This window comes from Motacilla alba, chromosome 2 (genome assembly GCF_015832195.1).
Source record: "Motacilla alba alba isolate MOTALB_02 chromosome 2, Motacilla_alba_V1.0_pri, whole genome shotgun sequence".
In the NCBI taxonomy this organism is placed as follows: Eukaryota; Metazoa; Chordata; class Aves; order Passeriformes; family Motacillidae; genus Motacilla; species Motacilla alba.
In genome coordinates, this window is record NC_052017.1 from 61506765 (window position 1) to 61527885 (window position 21121).

General features: G+C 44.9%; 1 protein-coding gene across 2 annotated transcripts; it reads right to left on the reverse strand.

Annotated features, from left to right (window-relative positions):
- Positions 1 to 871: 871 nt before the first annotated feature.
- ID4 (inhibitor of DNA binding 4, HLH protein) lies at positions 872 to 4168 on the reverse strand. 2 transcript variants are annotated; one of them, XM_038129468.1, is made up of 3 exons: positions 3473 to 4168; positions 2737 to 2795; positions 872 to 2331 (listed from the first exon to the last, which is right to left on the reverse strand). In XM_038129468.1, exons 1-2 carry the CDS (start codon positions 3869 to 3871, stop codon positions 2751 to 2753), a joined length of 444 nt encoding a protein of 147 aa, XP_037985396.1. In that variant the 5' UTR covers positions 3872 to 4168; the 3' UTR covers positions 872 to 2331; positions 2737 to 2750. The 2 variants fall into 2 exon arrangements, with proteins under 2 accessions (XP_037985396.1, XP_037985397.1); XM_038129469.1 differs by having other exon boundaries at positions 3466 to 4167.
- Positions 4169 to 21121: the final 16953 nt, after the last annotated feature.

The following is a 21121-nucleotide window of genomic DNA, read 5'->3' on the forward strand; positions in this document are numbered from 1 at the left end:
AACTGTACAAGCTGAAGTAAGCAGAAGATGACAAATATTAATAGGATAAACAAAAAAATCAATGTAAATTTAAACCAATCCTTCAGAAAAAGACCGTGGCATCTCTCTTTTTTAGCACAATGGAAAAATTCCCAAAGTGCAGCAAAAATCCTATTGATAGTGTTGCTACTGTCATGAAAGTAGCTGGGAGAATCCAGGATAAGAGGTTTGTGACTTAATTTTACAAGACCATGTATTTAGCTCATTAAATTGCCTAAAACTGCAATGGCAGAGCTGAGGAAATACAATGCAGGGACCCACTCCCCATCCCTTAAGTCCCAGCTCAGGCTGTAAAATGCCAGTGTCTTTAAAGCATTTGCAGTGACAGGAGGCCTTGTGTTTGCAGATGTGTTAGCCACTTTTTGATTTGATCTTTACACAATTATTTTGATAAAGAAAGTGTTCATCTTGTTGACACTATCACTGTAGTCAATACCTAATGGCCCTCATAGTTAGTTTCCTTATAAATATTTAACTTAATGGAAGTCCTCCCTTGGGTTATAGTACTTTTGACACTTGTATAATCGGAAACAAATCCTCTTTTTTAGTCAAACAGACCATGTTATACACACAGTTGGCTAGCTATTTACAAAGCACCCAATTAAATCCTACTTAATTCTCCCACTCCGACTATCCCATTGCACTGGTGTGCAGGCTACTGATCACACAAGACGAGGATCTTTCACTGAGCCTCAACACAAGTTTACAGCCAGCAGGACTTGACTGTACAAGAGCTTGCCGTGAAAATAATTCACTCGTCAAACGGTACATACAAATAGTGAGGAGAATGTGCAAATTCAGAGGATTGAAGAAATAAGCTGAAGAATCACAGTTAAAGACAGGTAAATCTAGTTTAATGTTCACATGTAGTAGTTACACATCACAGAGATTAAACAGGATTTTAACTGTAACACAGCTGCAGTGAAATGTAAGTGATTTTGTACTAGAAAAATAATCTTGACGCAGTTATTCGATTTTTGGTCTACTTAAGTTCATTTTAAGATGAATTTACATCACTGATCGTAATGACTTTGCCCATGTGCCCTTCTGCAGTTCACTATTAATATTCTTTGGACGAAGGAAACAGCAACTGTTTTTGTTAATGGTTTGCCCTTTGGCTGCAAGCAGAGAATGGTTTTCAGTTTTTAAGCAATTAATAAGCTGTAGGAACACAAATCTGCGATAAAACCTTTTGGTGCTAAATGAACTTTCTGAACAAATTTCTTGATCTAATTCAAGAGCAGATATAAAAAAAGAAAAAAACCAAACCAAACTGATAGGAGATCTAAAGCATTGCCCCCGTAATGCAAAAAAACTAGACAGAATTTTTCTCGTCTCAGTAAAAAACACATCTTACTGCTACTTTTATAGAATGCACTAAAAACCCCTGTGCCTAAATGACAAAAGTGTAGTCTCGAAATGTATAATACACTTACAAACATTTTTAGTCTAGATTGAGGAAAACACGTTGTATGGACTCCAAACAAGTTTATTTGCAATTAGACACCTCATGCAATCATGCAGGACCACTAGCTAAAGCTGCAACTCTCGAGTCTAAAGGACATTTGGGGACAAAAAAAGTCCTAAACAATTAAGATATTTCCATATTAGCAGCTCCGTACTTGAGCTCCCACAGATTAAAAAAAACATACACACCTTTATAATATTTACAAAAAATATTTAATTAAAAATATCTTATAATTACAGTAGTCTATTAAAGCATATACTTTTCTCACACTTATAGAACATCTCTATATATACACAGTATGAAATGTCACTCATTTGTCTATACAATATGTAACATTCCTGCAGGGAGAAGAAAGTTCCCTGGGCCCCAATAAAATCCATCTATTTTAAACAATAGATGTCAAATATATCTACAAATGCTCTGGGAGATTAGTAAAGCTTCAAGATTCGGCTGCTCGGTCCCTTAAGAGTTACAAGGTTTCTAAAGTCTGGTTTAGGCTCGGTCCTCTATCCCGGGGCAGAGTCGCAACTTTTCCCGCTGCCACCGTGGGACACGCCGCCGCTCACAGCTGGCCGGGAACGACGAGAAGAGACGGAACCAGGGGGGAAGGGGGGAAAGGACACGGGGAGCTAGGGAGTTCGGGTGGGGGGGACCGCTACGGACGTGCAAAATGGTGAAAAGGCTTGGCTCTGCCGGGGTGAAGCATGGGAACTGCTCGGGGGGTTGGATGGCTCCTTCCTCCGGTGCGGCGGGGCAGGGCCGGGCCCCCCCCGCCGCCGCCCGCCCCCCGCGTTGCCTCTGCGCGGCGCGGCGCCGCCGCACACCTGTGGGAGAGGAATGAATAGAGGGGGTGTGTGAACCGCTCCGCTCCAGACCGACTGGCGCCACCAACAAAACACAAGACATGCTTGATCAACAACCCAAAACAAACCAGGTCAAACAACAACCGCAGCTCCCAGGCTGGGCCAGGCGGAGGGAGGGATGCGCAGCTGCACGCCGCAGCCAGAGGCGCTCCGGGGGGGGAGGGGGGAAACCCCAACCACCCGGTAGTTAGGGAAAATAAAATAACCACCCCGTAATTAAAAATGAAACCCCAAAGCCGCCTGCAAGTATTTCTCGCCGGGCTCTAGTCCCCCTTCGACAGGCTTCCCGCAGGATGCGGAGCGGCCCCGCGGAGCCTGGGCGCTGCGCCCCCCCCGCCCGCGGCCCCGCGCCCGCCCGGCACTCACCTGGGGAGCGGCGGTCAGCGGCAGAGGATGCTGTCCCCCGGCTTGTTAACAGAGCCTGCCTGCACAGCAACCAGACACGGCAAATTAACAACTGGGGAGAAACGACACGGAGACCCGCACTCTCCCACTACCCAGACCCCCTCCTCTCCTCCACGCACCCAGGCAATATCGTAGCCCCGTCGGGAGCGCTCAGGGAAGCCCCCGGGGACACAGCCAAGGGGGTCACCGCAGCGCTGCGGCAAGCCCGGGAGCGCAGGGTGCCGGGACACGCCGCTTCCCGCGCCGCCGGGCTGCCACCGGGGTCCCGTACCAGGGAGTCGCTCCCCGATTCCCGCCCCTCCGAAGCACGCTGCGTTCCATGTGCACGGCCCCCACAGCCCCTCACACTCGCTACACGGTGCGGAGGCTGGGAAGCGCAGGACCAGCGGCGCCTGTTCCCGTGTGTGCAAACACGCCGGCTACAGGTACTCCCTCGAGAGGCCGTAATTACACGGTACGCACCGTGCGGCTGCCTGCCCGCACCGAGGGGATGCGGGCACCCACCGCGTACCGCCGGCGCGTTCCTGCACCCGTCCGCCCCGTCCCTTTCGGGAGCTACGGCTTCTCGGCAGAGCCACGGCCACAGGAGTGGCGGCACATCACCGGGGCGCTCCCACGGCGGCCGGCGCTGACCATGGCGCCACGCCGCTCTACCCCGCACCCCGCTCCCCGCGCTCGTGTATCACGCACCTCTTACCGGGTCAGTGTTCAGGGCAGTCAGCGGGGTCCTGGGGGTGCCCGCGGGACAGCTGCCTGGGTGCAGAGCGGGCGGCGGCGGCTGCTGCCGGAGCAGCGCTGGGTGCGTCTCCAGAGCCAGCTGCAGGTCGAGGATATAGTCGATGACGTGCTGTAGGATCTCCACTTTGCTGACCCTCTTGTTGGGCGGGATGGTGGGCACCAGCTTCCTCAGCCGGCTGTAACAGTCATTCATATCGCACTGCAGGCACAGCGCCGCCGGCTCCTCGCCCGACGGCGGGCTCCCCTTGCAGCCGCTGTGCTCGGCCAGGCACCGCAGAGCCGGGTGCCCCCCGCCGCCGCCCGCCACGCCGGGCTGCGCCTTGCGACTGGGGTGCCGGACGGGGCTCACGGCTTTCATGGTGCCGCAAGGAGGGAGGAAAACCTCCCTCTCCACCACCGCCGCCTGCTGCCGCCGCTGCGACCTCGGGAAGCCGCGCACGCACCGCCCGCAACGGGAGCGGAGCGCGGCCGCAGCGCCTCGATGGCGTTAACAGCGGCCGCCCCGGGAACGTAACCAGAGGCGCTCGCAGAGCCGCACCAACAGCGGCACCGCAAACCGCCCCGCGCCGGAAAAAAAAAAAATTTTTTTTCTTAAAATGAAGAGCCCGTGCTCCGCAGCCGCTCGGCCGCAAACACAACCACCTCTGCTGCCGCCGCTGGCCGCGCCGCCCCCTATATAGCGCGGGGCGCGGGCGGGGCGGGCGGCGCCGGGGGGAGGCGGGGGCGCCGCCGCGGCGGGGCCAGGCGAGCGCGGCGCGGGAGCGGGGGGGCGCCGCGGGGCCGCGCCGCAGCCAATCAGGGCGCGCCGGCCCCCCCCCGGAGCGCGGCGGCGGCCAATGGCGGCGGGGCCGGGGGGGCGGCGGCGCTGCTGGGGGGGGCGGGCGGCTCGCGCTGACCCCCCCCGGGGAGGAGGAGGCGGCGAAGGAGGAGGAGGAGGAGGCGGTCCCGGGGAGGAAGGACTGCGGGAATGCGGGCGGGACCCGCCGCCCAGCGGCTCCCGGCGCCGTTCCCGCGGTCCGGAGCGCAGCCCCGCGCGACCGGCGCCGCTCCCCGCCGCCCGACCCGGACCAAGGCGGCTGCACCCGCCCTCCCATCCCCCCCATTGCCTTTCCCGGGAGGGTTGGCATCTCCTCCGGTGGTGAATCGCATTTTTATCCTCTCAGTCCAGGAGACTTATTCCAGCTTTACACATTTTTTTAGGGACTTGGGGACGCTGGTTTACAGGCAGGGAAAATCCCGAGCAAAACTTGAGGAGTGTCGGGGAGAAGGAAGGAGGAGGGTTTAGGGACTTGAAGGAAAGCAAAGCCAGGGAACATTAAATTAGAGCACATAACTATTAAAAATGCATGGGGATGGAGTATTTAAAATTCCTCCATGACATATAATATTAATCCGTTTTATGTAAAATTCATACCTGTAACTTAATTTGGTCCATTAATGCACCAGATCACGTATTAGTAGATGTACCATGTTTTAAATATGATGCTGGAAATGTCCAGAGTTCTGTACTTTGAGACAGAGCATTAAAATTAACAGACATATACTCCTGAGTCCTGCTTAAGTCATCTTGTGGCATATTGTAACCTTTTAATTTAATAATGCAGTGTTGAAACTTCCTGTTAATTCCTGCTAAGGATTAAGAGCCACTGCGTATTTGAATGGGATGCCGGTGTAAGAAACTTGGTGCCCGATCCTACAGATGCTGCAGCACTGCAAGCTGTTAGTGAGTAAAGTAGGGCTGATCGCTCGGGCGAAGGGCCGAAGGAAGGAGTAAAGGCTGCAGGATCTGCCCCTAAGCTTGTAAGTCTAACCCAACAGAAGGGAAGAAATCCATAATGGTGATTAATGATTACATGTCCCCTCCAAGCTTAGTCACAACGGGTGATATATAAAGGATACAGTGGGAAGCTGTCAAACCCAGAACTTGAATGAGGGGTGAGGCTGGATCATCTGAAGCATATAATGAAGCACACTTGCATTCTCTCTCACCTCTTAAAGACATGTGTTTGGATGCTCTGCTTAGAAATACCCACTCTCTTGTTTTCCTTATTTTGTCCCACATTGCCACTGCCATCCATGGCAATTAGGCTCCTCTCAGCTTAAAATCCACGTGTGAGGTGTAAATCTTTGAGGTGTAAATCTAGACCTCAGTCTAGAAGTATGCTGCATCAGGAGGATGTGATGGGAAGGTGTATTTCCATTACCTATGGGCTGGATAATCCCTACTCTGTTGTCGTCATTGGTTTTATTCGGTGAAAGTCCTTGCAATTTCCTTGCAGGCAAAGGCCTTAAAGCGTATATTATGGTAACTTTGTCTGTTTTCTAGAGTCCTGGCAATATGGGCAGATTTGATGTGCTGTCTAGGAAAAAAAAATACATCGTAAATTATGGTGAAAATGCAGGCTCATATCTTGCTGGTTCCATTTAATTAAAATCGGCATGAAACTAGATACTCTGTAATATTGGGCTGTTCTATTTGTACTGAATCCCCTCTGGGAGCGTCTCTGATCTCACTGGAAATCTCTGGGAAACCCCAATATGTAACTGGTTCCCCTCTAGTCCTCCCAAGCTAATTCGGACAGATTATTTCTGTACACGCACACGAATGCACACAAACACACACACACCCTGGAGCAGCAAATCCACTGCTGCTTCTTGAAGATGACTCAGTATTTCTGTAAACTCATGAAGAACCATGAGATGCCCCATCACCTCTTTTTCCATCAGGCTACTTCCACTGCAGAGGGTACAAAGGAAAACCTGAGGGTCTGCAAGTGCTGAAGTTGCAAGACGATTTGGTGCATTTGTGTAGCTAATGCACCACAGTGGAGATTTGTGGGAGAGGAAAAAACAGCCCTCCCCTTCTACTACCCTATAAATATTCAGGGTTTTCCTCTACTAACTCCCTTTGATACTCACGAAGCTGATACATGCTAGTCCGACATGCTCGGCTGAACAATACGCACCAATTCCCTGTCAACAACAGGTCTGCTTTTGCTCTCCTTGAAGTCAATGGTGGTTTTGTCATTGACTTAAGTGGGACCAGGTAAGGTTGGCTAATTTTTCAAAATTTAGGGTGGATGTGGTGAGCAAATTACTTTAGAAATAGGTTGGAGAACCCAGAATGCTATCCATCTAGGTGGGCATAGTAAAAGTCTTCATCCCTAAAGAGGTTTGTACACAGGAAAGAGGAACAGTGGCTATTGTTCATGCTTTTGTCCTATTAATAGCAATATTTTTCATGATGTGAGTATATAGGGATTAACACTTCCGTTTTTCACCAGACCACGTTTGGATTTTGAAATAAATTCTGTGCAAGTTTAAACATCTGGTCCCTTTCTGGCTGGCTGAAGGAATTTATCTGTCTTGACTGGATATTTCTGTGCTCTCTTCCCACATCCAGAGTCTAGATTCATTTCCATTGTAAGAAACTCTTGCAATATTACACCAAGATCCTTGATAATGCTTGATTGGACCAGTTTGGTCTATTAAAAGAGAATCAATGAGTTCAGACCACATCATAGGTGTTCTCTGAAGATTAGAAAGGTCACTTTTGATTCAAACCTAAAGTAAAACAAGTTGAAAAAGAAAATGTAATGACTGGCCTTGTATGCCCTTGTGTCATGAGGATAATCCCATTGAATTTAATAAAAATGAATAATATATTCTGAATTTGTCAGCTCAGGTATGAGTATATGAACATACCATTGACTCCAGGTGAACAAATAAACCTGGGATATTGATGCTGTTTCTTGAATCATGGCACCAGGGAAGGGGGACAGTCCATCCAAGCACAGAATGTGTGACATTTCCTCTGACAGCACTCAGGATCCACAGATGTTTGTGCATGATATGATGCCATTGAACCACCACATTAGTTAAAATAGTCTCTGGACAGATAAAATTTGAAGGGAACACATTAAGGTATGCAGAGGGAAGCAAGCAATCAACGTGGTTACTTACACAAGGTTACTCGCTATACCTACCTTAAGAGGGCATGAAATGCACACAAATGCTGAATGCATTTTTATTCTTAAGCAGATTATGAAACAGTGGTTCAGTCAAGAGTCCTCATTTTTGAGCTTGGGGCACACTGTGTCAGTGTCAGAGCAGTGCAGTAAAATCCCAAGTTTTCCTTTGCTGGTAACTGGTGTGAAAAGTTTCATCCTGGTGGGCATAATGATACTGAGACCCCCTGCTCCCCGTTCCTGTTGACTTCAGCAAGCAGCCAGAAACTCAGGATCTTGGAGGAGCTGCTCAACACCTAGAAGGGCTGATCATTAAAAAAGCATTATAAATCTCTGAATGGTTTATGGTTTATGAGGGAAATAGCAATTGATTCCTCAGTGGTGCCATTACTCTCTACTATTGCTATCATTCAAAAGGCAATAATGTTGGTTATTTACCTTCAATTAAAATATCTAGTTAGTTGTGATGTCATTTAAAATAGCAGTATAATGTGTTTAGTGCTCCCTTATCCAACACCATAGATAAACTCCTCTTGGCAACAGGGGATAGTGATATGAAATGAAAAATTGGGCGGGGGAGTGAGATGGAGGAAAGACTCTGTAAATCTTTTACTGGATTATTATTCCTACATGCCTGTGTGCCCATTTTGACAACAGGTTGGAGGTGAGACTGCAGGCTCCTTTGCAGCAATGCCCCATGGATCCTCCAAATAGGTCAGGGAAGATCCAGTGGGCATTCAGGGAGTACAGAGAAGTCACCTCACTATGCAGAGTGTACCAATGGACTGAAATCCATCCGTCTTCTGGTACCACTCCTCACCAGGAATAATTTTTCACCAAAGTTCTTGATCACCAGAACTTCACTTAACACAGCCTTTTCCCCAAATAACACCAGCTATCTTCAGTACTGTTGTCCTTATATTCCTCAAACCCAGATTTTAAATACAACTCATACGATTACTAAATGTGGTTTTTGTTTTTCTCATTTTCTGGTTGTGTTCATTACAGAAATTTCTTCTCAATAAGAAAACCTAAAAAATTCTCAAGACCTTCAATTTCTTAGTGCCCCCTTGCATGAAGTTTTATATAAAATAAAAAGTGATTGTTGATTGCTCACAATAGCTATTCACAGACAAAAGAGAATTGGTTTATTTTTCTTGCATGTTCATGTAGTTCCCCAGATTAGAGCAGCCTTCTTATGACTGGAGCATACTCCTGCCCACCACTTTATTCTTCCCTTTAGGTTTGTATGTTACAAGAATGTCACATAACAACCGACATTATGGAGAGATGAGGAACAGAATTTAAAAAGCCCTTTCTCCATGGCTTGATGGTCAAGTATGCTCTTTTTTACACAAATGTGGAAATAAATGCATAAGGAAATATTTTACCTCAGTTAGTGGAGAGAACAAAAAAAAAAAATACTGTGATGAGTTTCATGTCTACAAGAGTTTCTTGCTGTGCTGTCTCCTGCATGGCTGTGTTGTGGGAATTTTTTCAAAGCCACCTTGTCCCTTTGAGAGTCTGCAGCAGCAGAAAACATTGGTATGTCACTGACAGGCGCCCTGGCATTTGCTGGTGGTTGTATGTCAGCTGAAGGCTAATGTCATTTAAGAAGGTTGCTTTGTTCAGGTGACCAGAAACACTGGGTTTGTTGGGTAATGTCAGATTTCTGCATTGACTAAAGCGAGCTTGTGGCAAGAAAGATAACTCATGTTGACAACCTTCTGCAGTGTGGTCGAAATATAAACAATCAAGATGCCTATTCTGGGGAAGGGGAAAATAATTCAGGAGTATTTGGAGCAGCTTCCTGAGGAACACTCCATTAAACTGAGTTACATAGTAACAGATTGAATTTAGAGTCTTAACTTTAATTTTATTTTGTGTAGATTTAGATCAGATTTATGTGCAATGACATACCCTTTGTTTGTAGACAGAAATCCTCAGACAATCTGCCTGAAAACCAATGGTATGATACACCTCATAATATTTTTGTATTTGTTAAGAGTTTACATTAAGAGGTTTATAATCACACAAATAATGCAGCCTACAGGGACCATGGGCAAATTGACCTAAATTAAATAAGTATCTAGATGTGTAAATGCTCTTCTGCATATGTTATCATCACACCAATGATACTGGTATTTATTTTCAGGGGACCTGAAGAGCTTCATCAACAAAAGCAGTCTAAGTTCATGCCACAAAAAAACACTCAATAGCAATATTCTGCACTAATACAACATTTTACATTTTGAAAGCTAACACTAACATGTTCGTTATTTGTTCTCCATGACTGTTTTAACGAATTCTTCAAAATTGTCAGAGTTGGTTTTTTTTTTTAATCTTTAAAAAATTGTTTTAAATTAAAAGAAGAAATCACCTCTTTTTCCCTGACCATGAAGACAACCTTTCCCAGAGTGCAAGGACATCCAAGGTAGATGGAGAGACCTTTGCTTCCTCTGTGTTTATGTGAATGCATTGATGTGTTCTATGACTGTAGTCAAAACTTTGACTCTCAAAGTACATTATGGGCCAGTGTCACTTACAGACATAACCTGATTGCCAAATACTTATTTCCAGTTCTGCATTTTGTTTCGTGCTAGTGATAGCCTGACAAATATGTAGGCACTATAGAAAATGGGGTTTGCTGGATTTGGTTCTAGTCAAATTGGTGCCACCACTGGGAAAAGAAGTTAGAAAGAACTAGAAATTCAAGTCTGGTGGTTGTGTTTGTGGAGGGGAAGCTTTTCAATGCATCTTCAAATCCCCTGACTGCAGCTATTTATGAGACACACCATGTACTTCCCATACCTGCTGAAATCTTTGTAATCTTATTATCTATTTATTTACCCACTATAGAGTTCCTGTTGCCATAACATGTGAGGATCTACCAAGGCCTTAGTAACAGAAGCAAAAGGCTCTTCCTCATTCTTTTGTTCCATCTTGCAGAAGAAATGTTAGAATAGTAGGAAATTACTTACAGGATGATAGCACCAGTTTAATTTTCTTATGCACTTGTGTGTGTTTGAAAAAAGCAGTCTGCTCAAAAGGTGAGTTTTGTATTAATTTGTACCAGGTTGCTTCCTATGATCATTCTTTACAGCCTGCGTGGCTTCTGAGAAAGTCGTCACTTAAGAAAACAAGAGACCTCAGCTTTTGTTGACAGAAACTGCTCTTGCAGGATTTCATGTTTAGAGAGCATGAAAAACCATTGACAGGTAATATCTCCTTTAGAGCAGACAGGGTCAAATCACGAGTTTAATTTCAGCAATAGTATATGCTAAAGTGACCTTATATATTTATTAGGGCAACAGGATTGTCAAACGTAAAACAACTGTGTAGCACCGTGAATTTAAATCAAGATATACATTGCAAACTGCAAATGGCTGGAGATGCAGGAAAAAGAAAGATGGATGTAGGGAGAATATTGGACAGTGATCCATGAAGTGCAATTCTTCACAATTAAATATATTCTATGACTTACTAATTTTCTCTTAGAAGAAACAGGAATGAATGCTATTTTCCATTTAGGAGTAATTGTATAGTAATTCTTCATGGTTTTGCTTCTTGTACAGGGGACAAACTAAGCAAAATTATTTTAAAGACATATTCAAAATTGCTGTTCAAAATGCTTCAACATGCAAATTTCTTATAGTTTCACTTTGTTTTCTTTAAGCTAAATGATGTGCATATATAAGAATATTTTGGGTAATCACACAGCTTATGCTAAGTAACTATTTCAAGTTGTCCTCGATACCAGTATGTTTCTACATATTTATCTTGAAGTGTTAATGACATTTATTTTGGTAATTTTTGCTCCACTAACGTGCTCTTTCAACACTTTAAAGAACTGATAAAATTTTATTCAAGCAAATCTCTTAATTTACCTCAATGGAGAAATTGACTTGAAAAGCAGCACAAATCCTTGCTTACAGAGAAAGTTTTTCTTGAAGTTAATGAGCTTATTTGCCTGAGTAAGGATATGGATATAGGGACTGCTCAAGTGAGCAGAAGTTTCAAAACTGGATGCAAAGTCATTAGCTTACTTCAGACCAGCCTCTTGAAATAGTTGCTGAACACTGAGCGCCTGAGAACTGGCTCTCAAAATAATATTTTGTAAAACGTGAAAATGCATATGCAAAAGAGTAAGAAAAATGGAAATTTTAAACACAAATGTTTAATTAAAAGACATTTTTATAAGTGATATAAGTGATGATAATTATTCAAAATAAATTTAATGTCCCCATGTCATTGTACCCCATGTCCATTGCTGTCTTTCTCCACTGGGAGTAAGACATTCCTTATAGACAAAAAGAGTTTTCTTTTGCCCCCAGGAACAACTTAACACACACAATACATCAGTCTTTCTCGTAGTATGGTATGAATTATTATTAGAAATACATTAATAGAATATTCTGTATTTGTAATATTAGCATGAGGTATGATTTATTTACAACCTTGCATCTCAGCTTCTTTTTTTTTGTCCCCTCCATATCTTCTTTCTCCTGAACTGTCTTACACTTGCAGCATCAGGATTCTCTATGGTGTTTAATGTTTTAGTAAGGTGGCAGTCTCTCCTTTCACTCTTTAGGGTACTGTTTCATCCTCATGTGTTGAGAGATGCTTGCTTTTACCTCTGCATTTCACAAAAGGCACTCCACCAAGTGTGTGAGCAACCAAATGGGGATGTGTGTGTGTGGGTGTGTGTGGTGTGTGTGTGTCCCTCCTTCCTCCACTGCTTCAGACAGGAGCTGAGGTAGTTAGAGCCCACAAAAAACTACGCAAGATGAAACTTAACTGGTATTGCATGAAGAGGACACACAATGGTCTGGGACTGGATAAAGCATTTATTTTCAGTTGTTATTGATGGCCTCTCAGAAGTTGCTTGTGGCTCTACTTTGGCCTGTCACTTGTGAGGTAAAGGGTCATCAATAACTTATGGAAATAAATGTCTTTCTGAGAGTCTGGCTACTGCAAGTCTTGTATATTGTCTCACATACAGACATGCAGGCACAGAAAATGCAAATCACAGAGAAACCAATGTTGATATTAGCTTCTGTCCTTCTATCTTTAGAAAAATGTGGCTTTTTAGATTTTGTTTTGTTTCCATCGCTCTTCTCTTTTTTCTTTTTTTCTTTTCTATTTCTTTTCTTTTCTTTTCTTTTCTTTTCTTTTCTTTTCTTTTCTTTTCTTTTCTTTTCTTTTCTTTTCTTTTCTTTTCTTTTTTCTTTTTTCTTCTCTTTTCTTTTCTTTTCTTCTATTTCTTTCTGGTATATCTTAAAGATATGTCCCTAATTTATTTATAAGGTAAGTCTTCAGAACAAGGTAGCATTACTGAGCTGGCTTACCAGTTCCTCTGTACACATGAGTACATTCATAATTGATAGAATGATCTATAGTGTTGGGGCTAAAATAAACTTAAGGTCAAATCTCTGGGAGAGCAAATCTTGCCATTATTCCTGATGAGAAATAAATACGTGCAGGAACTAAAAACTGCAGAGTTGAAAGGGAATAAAACCGAATGCATAAGGGCATTTTGAACAATTCATTCCAAAGTGAAAGTGCTTTTTCTTAGTTTTTCTTCATTGCCTTGATCTTCCTAAAACTGTTGTTGGGGCAGGTTAATGACTGACCTCTGAGGGAACCACATACCAGTCTTTGTTCCCTAGCAGTCAGGATCTTGCAGAGGCTTGAAACCTTTGAGGGAGAGAATAGGATTAAACTGCTGTATGAAGTCCGGTGCAGGTGATGATCAATGGGAGCACAGGAGTGAGTTTCTCAGGACACTCTCTCCCTTCCCCCACCAGCTGGAATTTATTTCCTTTACTGCAAAGTTACCTGATGGAGATGGCTCACTGTCAGTGATTGTTGTCGGATTAATTTCCCTTAAGCAATCATCAAAACCGTTCAATGTTAAAATCCCAATAAGATTTTAAAGGTTACCGGTCATTTAAGATTTAAACATCATATCAAGCAGTTAAAATCAGAAAGAGTTAGCTTGAGCCTCACACTAAAATCATATTTACATAAGCTCAGCTTACTTGCCACCCTCCAACTTTCAAGGTGTCCAGCAAACTAAAGACGAGTGTTTGACCCTGCAACGTGTGCGCACTGAGTAACCTCTGATAAACTGGTGTTTGCACGGTGAGTCCTTCGTACTTGCCTGTCCCAATGCCCGGCTGTACACCCACGAATGAAGCCATTTCTCCTAATATGCTGCACTGACTGCAAGCTCCCGTTGCATGCCGACTTTTGCAGGGGATCAGCTTTCACCTTGCCTGCAGACCGAATCTGCACTGCTTGAATCGGTGTAAAAATCCATTGCCACTGTGAGGACTGAGCTGCCGACAGGGCTCATGGGTCCCCTTCCCATCCTCCCTGCTCGCCTGTGGAGACGCTGCCTCTCCCCCTGTGTCCCCTTTCCTGCCGCCGCTCTTGCTCCTTCGGGTGGCTGAGCCTTTGCTGCGACAAGGTTCACATAAAGGGTCTGCAAGCTGACAGGTGACATTTCAGCAACGGTTTCTGCTGCCTTTCGAGGCTTCTGTATGGCTGCAAGCGGCTGTTATTATTCCTAAAGGTTTGGAGTCAACCTCCTTTTGTTCTCTTAGAACTTATGCTGAAATCAGTTTATTAATGGGAGAATTAAAATGAGCAGAATTTCAACGAAAAGCATTGCAAACGTCCCACCTGCCTGGCCTCAAACAGCTCCTCAGCAAAAGCCAAGTTGAGCACAACACAAAGCTGTAACTTGAGTTGCACTGATAGGGGTACCTGATGTCACATCTCCTTCTCCACAGCCTGGAACAGCTCCCATGCATGCGGGCTCTGAGGCCCACAGCCAGAGGTGCAGTGTGATGAAGATGAGGTAAAATACGGAGGAGCTGTAGTTTCAGACTGATGGTCGAGGGGCCATTCCATTCCCTGAAAAAAAACCCTGCACTCTGCAACAGTTCAATGTCTATAAGGAGAGAAATTTATGTTTAAACCCAACCTACATCTCCTGCTGAGTCACAAGAAGAGCTACGCTGGCTTTTGCTGAGGAGTCTTTGTCCTGAACTCTCAGAAACAAATGTAAAGAGTGGATCTATGTAAACAACTTACATTAAGGAATAATCATATTTTCCCACCGTGGGCCTAAGACGCGCCACTAAGAACGTATCCTCTCATGAAGAACTGCAGTAAGAAAGTAATGAAGAATTTCACATGTGAAATAAACTTCCACTGCGAATTTGAGGGGATATTTTATTGAAACGGGCCAAATTATCAATATAATTGGGTATTCTGCAGTGTGGGAATCTTGCTGCTGAAAGCAGTGGGAAACTTCGAGGCTGAATGTGGTAAGTTTGTGAGCGTTGGCAGGGATTGTAAACCTTGCTGGAGCGCAGTGAAAAGCCCCTCATTCCTGCAGGAAAGAACTTTTCTAAAGTGCCTGCAAATGAATTGAGGATGGAAACAGAGACATCTCCATTCAAACAATGGGGAGCTGGCAAGGACCGAGCGCAACAGCCGGCCCCCACGGCCAGCGGGGGACGAGCGGGAGCGGGCCGTGGAAACGCCGCCTTCCCACCGCCGGCCCGGGACAGCGCTCGGGGAAGCGGCGGGAACACCCGCGCGGGTGCGGGCAGCGCTCCCGCCCCACGCGTGGAAGCGGGGTAGGGCGCTGCGGGAACGGGGGGGCGATTCCCGGCGCTCCCGCCGCGTCCCGCTCCCAGCCCCCGGCTCCCTCCGCCCCTCCCGGCCGCTGCCTTGGCCCGGGCGGCCCAGACTGGCCGGCGCCGGGCCCGTGACATCACCCATTCACACTGCGGCCCAGCTGGCGCCGCCGGGGCGGTCGCCGCGGCAACGCGGACGCCGATCCGCGGGCAATGACTTCCAGCTGCCCGCCCGCCCGCCCGCGGGAGCGCGCCCGGCGCGCCCCCGCCACGCCGCCAATCCGCGCTCTTCCCGTCCCCTCCTCTGGCAGCGCTTTACCCCCCCAGTCCCCCCGCAGGTATTTTACCCGTGCCCTACGCGATGCGGAATGCTGGGGGACCAGAGGCGCCCCCGGGGGTGGGGGTCTCGCGAAGCTTGTGTGGTCTAAAAAACTTCCACATTCACCATATACATACATACATATATATATATATATATATATATATATATATATATATATATATATATATATATATATATATATATATATATATATATATATATATACATAAATCACTATATATATAATTACTAATTTTGCTGATTTCTACCGTATTCTCCCTAGGTGCTTTCCTTTTCCCCCCACAACTGGAGAAAATAGGTTCCTATAACTTCTCCCGTGCGGACTTCTGGTCTGACTTTTTGTTCTGACGCTCCTCTCCGCAAGGCTAGAATTGTGTGATCCCCTTTTTGAGACGGTGGGAGAAGGATTGCATGGAGACGGCGTATGGGAGTGCCGTGTGCTGAGTACTTCTGGAAACTGTTTTCTCTTTAGCTGCCCAAGCGTGAAACATTTTTTACCCCAGTACTGTGGTCCAGTACATGAAAATCTTGATACAGAGTGTTTTGAAAGCTTAAAGGCTGTAGTCTTTCTCAGCTCTCCTGAAAAACTTAAAATGCTCGATGTCTCGGTGAAAGAGCTGGGGTTGATGTCAAACTTTGCAAATACCTTGTTTTATTGACCTAATAGATATGCTTCTATGCTTTGTGTTCACTAAGAAGACTTTTGAAGTCTGAGTTCACTAAAAGTTGCAGCAGAAGCATCAGGAGACAAATTAAACAAATCTAGAGGGGAACATTTAAACATTTTGTGACTTTTGATGCCAATAATGTGATTTTATATAGCTATACTTTTTTTTTTTTTTTTTTTTTTAATGTGATTCAGGAACTTCTCATGCTACAGTTTGCTACAGTTTGATACTGCTGCAGATTTGCCCCGTGTGACTTTCCAAAGTCCCAAAGGGGCCCGGAGTCAAATGAAGGCTTGGAAGTGAGAGAGCTTTCCAGGTTTTCTATACAGCCCTCTGGCAGGTAGCTCACACTACTTCCTTTGAGAATGAATAGTTACTACCTATTGCCTTGGAGTTTGTTGATTCACAGTTCCTACAGGAAACCATCTGTAAATATTAGCCTGCTTAATTTGTAGTGATATTAAACAAAGTGATGAGAATCCTACTTAAGAAAAAAATTGATAGCTTTCCATATGGTTCCAAAAAGCTTAACACTGATACTAGTTAGCACAGTGTAGGAACAGCACAGTTCTGACTCAATTTATCTGTAAAAATGAAGGCTTAGTGAAACATTAATTTTCCAAAATTACAGAATGTTTTAATGTGATTGTAATTGCCCCTTTGTGCTTTTAATTTATTACCATTGTTATAACGAATTATAACTCATTGTAACCAAAAGCTTTAGATGCAAAAAAGCCAGGCTGGTATGCTGGCATCTTGTTGTAAAGATGGTCTCTGTATAATGCAATCATAGCGTATCCATTCTGATTTATGTGGATAACTTTGATTTGGGGGTTTCTTTTGCATCAGTATTGTGATGCTGCTGTGTCTCAGGTTCAGTCCTTTACATCTTCACATCCTACCTTTCTACAATATGTTTTCCTGGAGAGCTGCACTTAGATTCAGGACAGATGGAAGAGCTGGGTGTTGTACAAAGGAGGCAAGGCAAACTCGAGTAAGTGATGCTGGGGAGGGGAGCCCTGTGGAAGCTCTGATGCGAGCTAAGGACTGTGTTGCAACGGTGTCTGATCAGCAGTTCCTCAGGACCCAGAGTGCCTCTGAACACCTAGCACCGTGTGTGCCCCTGGACACACTCCAGCGGCATTTCTACCCTACGGAACCCACGTGGGAAGCCTTGCTGAACCAGATCCATGCCTGTTTGGGTGTGTCTATGCCGCGTTCCTGTTATCAGGAGTGCCGAGAGCCCAGCACAGCAGGTGTCCAGACAGAGGCCTGATGCTGCATGGTGCTGAGCTGGAGGTACTGATTCATCCTGAGCACAGAGCCTGCATGCTCTGCTCCACAGTGCACAGAGATGAGCTCAGCAACAGTCCTGCATCCGGGCTGGGTTTGTGCCGTGCCCCAACAAAGCCCAGACTGAGTTCAGTCTGGGGTTAATAGCCCTAACTCCATCCCAAAGCCTCTCAAATCCATCTGGACTTTGCTACCTAACTCTCCTGGGAGCGCAGCATAGGGATAATTGGGCAAGATCTACAAGATGCATTCATATTCTGTGCTACATGAAAGTACTTGTATGGATGTGAATCTTGCAGTGGTCTGGGCTGCAGCCTTAGCTAATGAACTCAATCAGACCTGAATTGGCTCTGCACAGAGCTCATCCTGGTGTTTCTGTTGCTTCAGCATTCCTGATCTACAACTCGTCACCTGTGGCATATCTGCAGATTAACTTCATCTGGTGTTGTATATGTAGATGCACAAGGCAAAATATGATTGGGCACAGAATATCACTAAAAGTATTAAGAAGAAAATTTGTAGAGAGAGACTCAGTAGCACAAGGAGATTGTGTTAAAGACTAGGTCCATACCCTGGCAATTTGCCATTAATTTTTCTTATGGGAAAGGGAGCAGATCCATAGGAACATGGGATTTGCCACAGGAAAAACTGACTGTAGTACTAAAATTCAACTATGTTTGTATGTTCCCTTTTTCAGTGTTTGTAATAGTCAGATATTTGTGTTCTCTTCCATTGCATGCTACAGTTCTAATCTAGCAAAGCGCTTGAATTATGTTCTTTAGAGCTTTACTGGATCAGGGCCATTTTCAGTACTTCCAAAAAGTAAAGGCTAAAGCATTCTCTGAAATCTTTGGCTAGAGATTGTCTAATATTATTCCTTACCCGTAAGGATCTTATCTTCACTCTCCCATAGGAACTGAAATAGCAAATGTCATGTATGCAGCCTTGGCAGACACTTTTGAACTTGGAGGACTTCTTTTGGTGAAGTAGTGTGGGCCAACATGCCTGAGACATGTTCAAAGCTTTTTATCCTTCCTCATCCATTTGAAATACAAACAGACAATTCCCAGTTTCCAAAACAGAGCTAGACGTATATTGTGATGGTGGCAGTGACTCGATAAGGAAATATGGGAAGCATAGACTTCAGCCGACTGTATAGAAAGTGCTTTATCCAAGAAAGAAAGAATCCCTTAGCATTAAAAAAAAAAATGAAATCATTATATTGATTTTTTTTCATGTGCTAGGAACTGTTTATTGACTTATTATTGATTCACAAACTTTCCTTGCCAGTACTGCAAAATGCTTACCTTGGTATATCAGTGACAGATATCTAAGTTAGAAATTTCTCTTCACCTTTGGAGATTTTTTGTATTAGTGGAGCCTCATGACTCTTGCTTCTGATAACTGGAATGTATTCAAACGTACTGTCTTATTCTGAACCATTTTTTTTTCTCTCCATTTTTGCTTGGAAGCCAAAGGGTGTTAGGGTGCCGGTAAGTCCACAGTTATTATTGGTTTTTTGGGGTTAGAATATCACAAACCCTTTATGTCCATTAAAGAAGGTAGAGAGCTAAAGAATGTATTTTCAGGCAGCCTGTGCTAGGAGCTATAGCACAGAGGAAGAAGCTTCAGAGGAGTGTTCACAGAGAAAATATAATTCCACAAAGGAAGATGAGCTGAGGACTCGGCTGTGCTTCCCGTGCACAGGCTGACTGACAAATTCCAGAAACCCTGTATGAGCCTCTTCCCCAGCATATTGTGGGGACATTTTCAGTTTTTGAGACCCAGGTCACCTATAGAGTAGTGTGGGATCTGTCTTTCTCATGGAAGACACAATAGTGTCAGTGCAGAGTCTCTTACTGTGGTTTATTTAAAATATATTTGCTTCAGATTTTTCAGGATGCAAAAGTTTGTCAGATGTGCTGTTAGAGATTTGGGACAATCGCATGTGGTGCAACAAGCATAGAACTGTCAGGTTTGACTTCACATGGTCTGTGTGAAGTTTTGTGAGGTGGTCTTAGAGAAAAGATATTGCTGGAGAGAATCTGTGAAATAGGAGCAATTTTAGATTTCTCTTTATTTTTAAAAGAGGTTTATTCCAGGCTTTAAATCGGGATAAGAAATGAAAAATAGCACATTTCTGTTACGTGTCATTGCATCCCTAGAATTACCCAATAAGTGGGCCTGGCCATGAGAGGGCTCATATTAACTTTCTGAATTGTGTTAACTGAATTTAAAAAATGTTTTTTTTGTGTGGTGTGGGCATGTATGAATACATAAAGTATCCAACCCCCTAAAATTTGAATACTATAATTACATATTTATTTTTTAAATTATTATTATTATTAATTACAGTGTGACTAAGATAAATTTGAGGAAAAAAAAATCCAATAATCCAATTACTCAAAAAAATCAACTACACTTCTGGAATGAATAGCAACAGGAAACTAAGATTTCAACTCTGACCTTGAAATTCCAGCCTGTTTATTGAATAAAATTTTAATATTCCTTTTCAATAAGGTGGCCTGTCCATCTAACTAAAGCTGGTATGTTAGTTTCAGCAGGTTGAAATGATACATCATGACTACAGAGTTCCCTTTTCGTGTCCTTCCTACTGTACTTTCTATGGGGCTCACAGCGGCCTTCGTTCCCCCACTTCATGAACAACACTGCAAATATAGTCAAAGCTGGTAATAGTCCATGTAAATTTCCATTGCAAATTATGGAAAATGGCTACTGATATTCATAGAGGTTCTCAGAGGAAGAGCCAAGTTTCTTCTGCTGCATCTTTGTATGTCTCACCACTCCTGACATTCATCCTATCCAGCTGGCACACCATTGGATAGCTGTCTGGGCCCTTCACCTGTGGAGTACAACAGGCTGGAGGTTCCCCTAGCAACAGAATTCCATCCAGGGTATTCACAATGGAAACATGGAAGCATTAGCAGCTGAAGGTTCCCTTTGGTGTTGCATTCCTGTCCAGGTCTGTCAACAACTGGATCTCTGGTGTCTGGAAGTTCCTACCTTGGTGGCCAAGGTAGGGGTTGATGGCAATATGAAAGTACTGGCCAAGGTTGGGGAGAGAGGAGACTGGCCTCAGTAATGGGACCAAACAGTCCCACAGGAAGGGTGACACCATTCTGCTGAATATATTCTGAGTTAGAAACTCAGCTCTGCAAGATCAGCTTCCACATCCTCTGGTCTGTCATGGCATACAACACCCTCGCATGCCTTGCTGCTGCACAGTTGTGTGAGGTTCAGCAAGACTCAGGGCCAGGTGCAGCACTTGGGTCAAAACAACCCCAGGCAGTGCTGCAGGCTGGGGAAGGAGGGGCTGGAAATGAGCCAGCAGTGTCCAGGTGGCCAAAAGGCCAATGGCATCCTGGCCTGTACCAGCAATAGTGTGGCCAGCAGGAGCAGGGCAGTGATTGTCCCGCTGTACTCGGCACTGGTGAGGCCACACCTCAAGTTCTGGGCTCCTCACTGCAACAAAGACATTGAGGGCCTGGAGGGTGTCCAGAGAAGGGGAACGGAGCTGGGGAAGGGTCAGGAGCACAAGCCTGATGAGGAGCAGCTGAGGAATCTGGAGGTGTTTAGCCTGGAGAAAAGGAGGCTCAGGGGAGACCTTGTTGCTCTCTGAAAGGCGGGTGTAGCCAGGTGGGGGTTGGTCTAATCTCCCAAGCA

Coding starts and splice junctions, on each gene's coding strand:
- ID4 (XM_038129468.1), bottom strand. CDS start 3,871: ATGAAAGCCGTGAGCCCCGTCCGGCACCCCAGTCGCAAGGCGCAGCCC. Junction 2,796..3,472: donor CTGCCCTGAACACTGACCCG/GTAAGAGGTGCG, acceptor GTTGCTGTGCAG/GCAGGCTCTGTTAACAAGCC.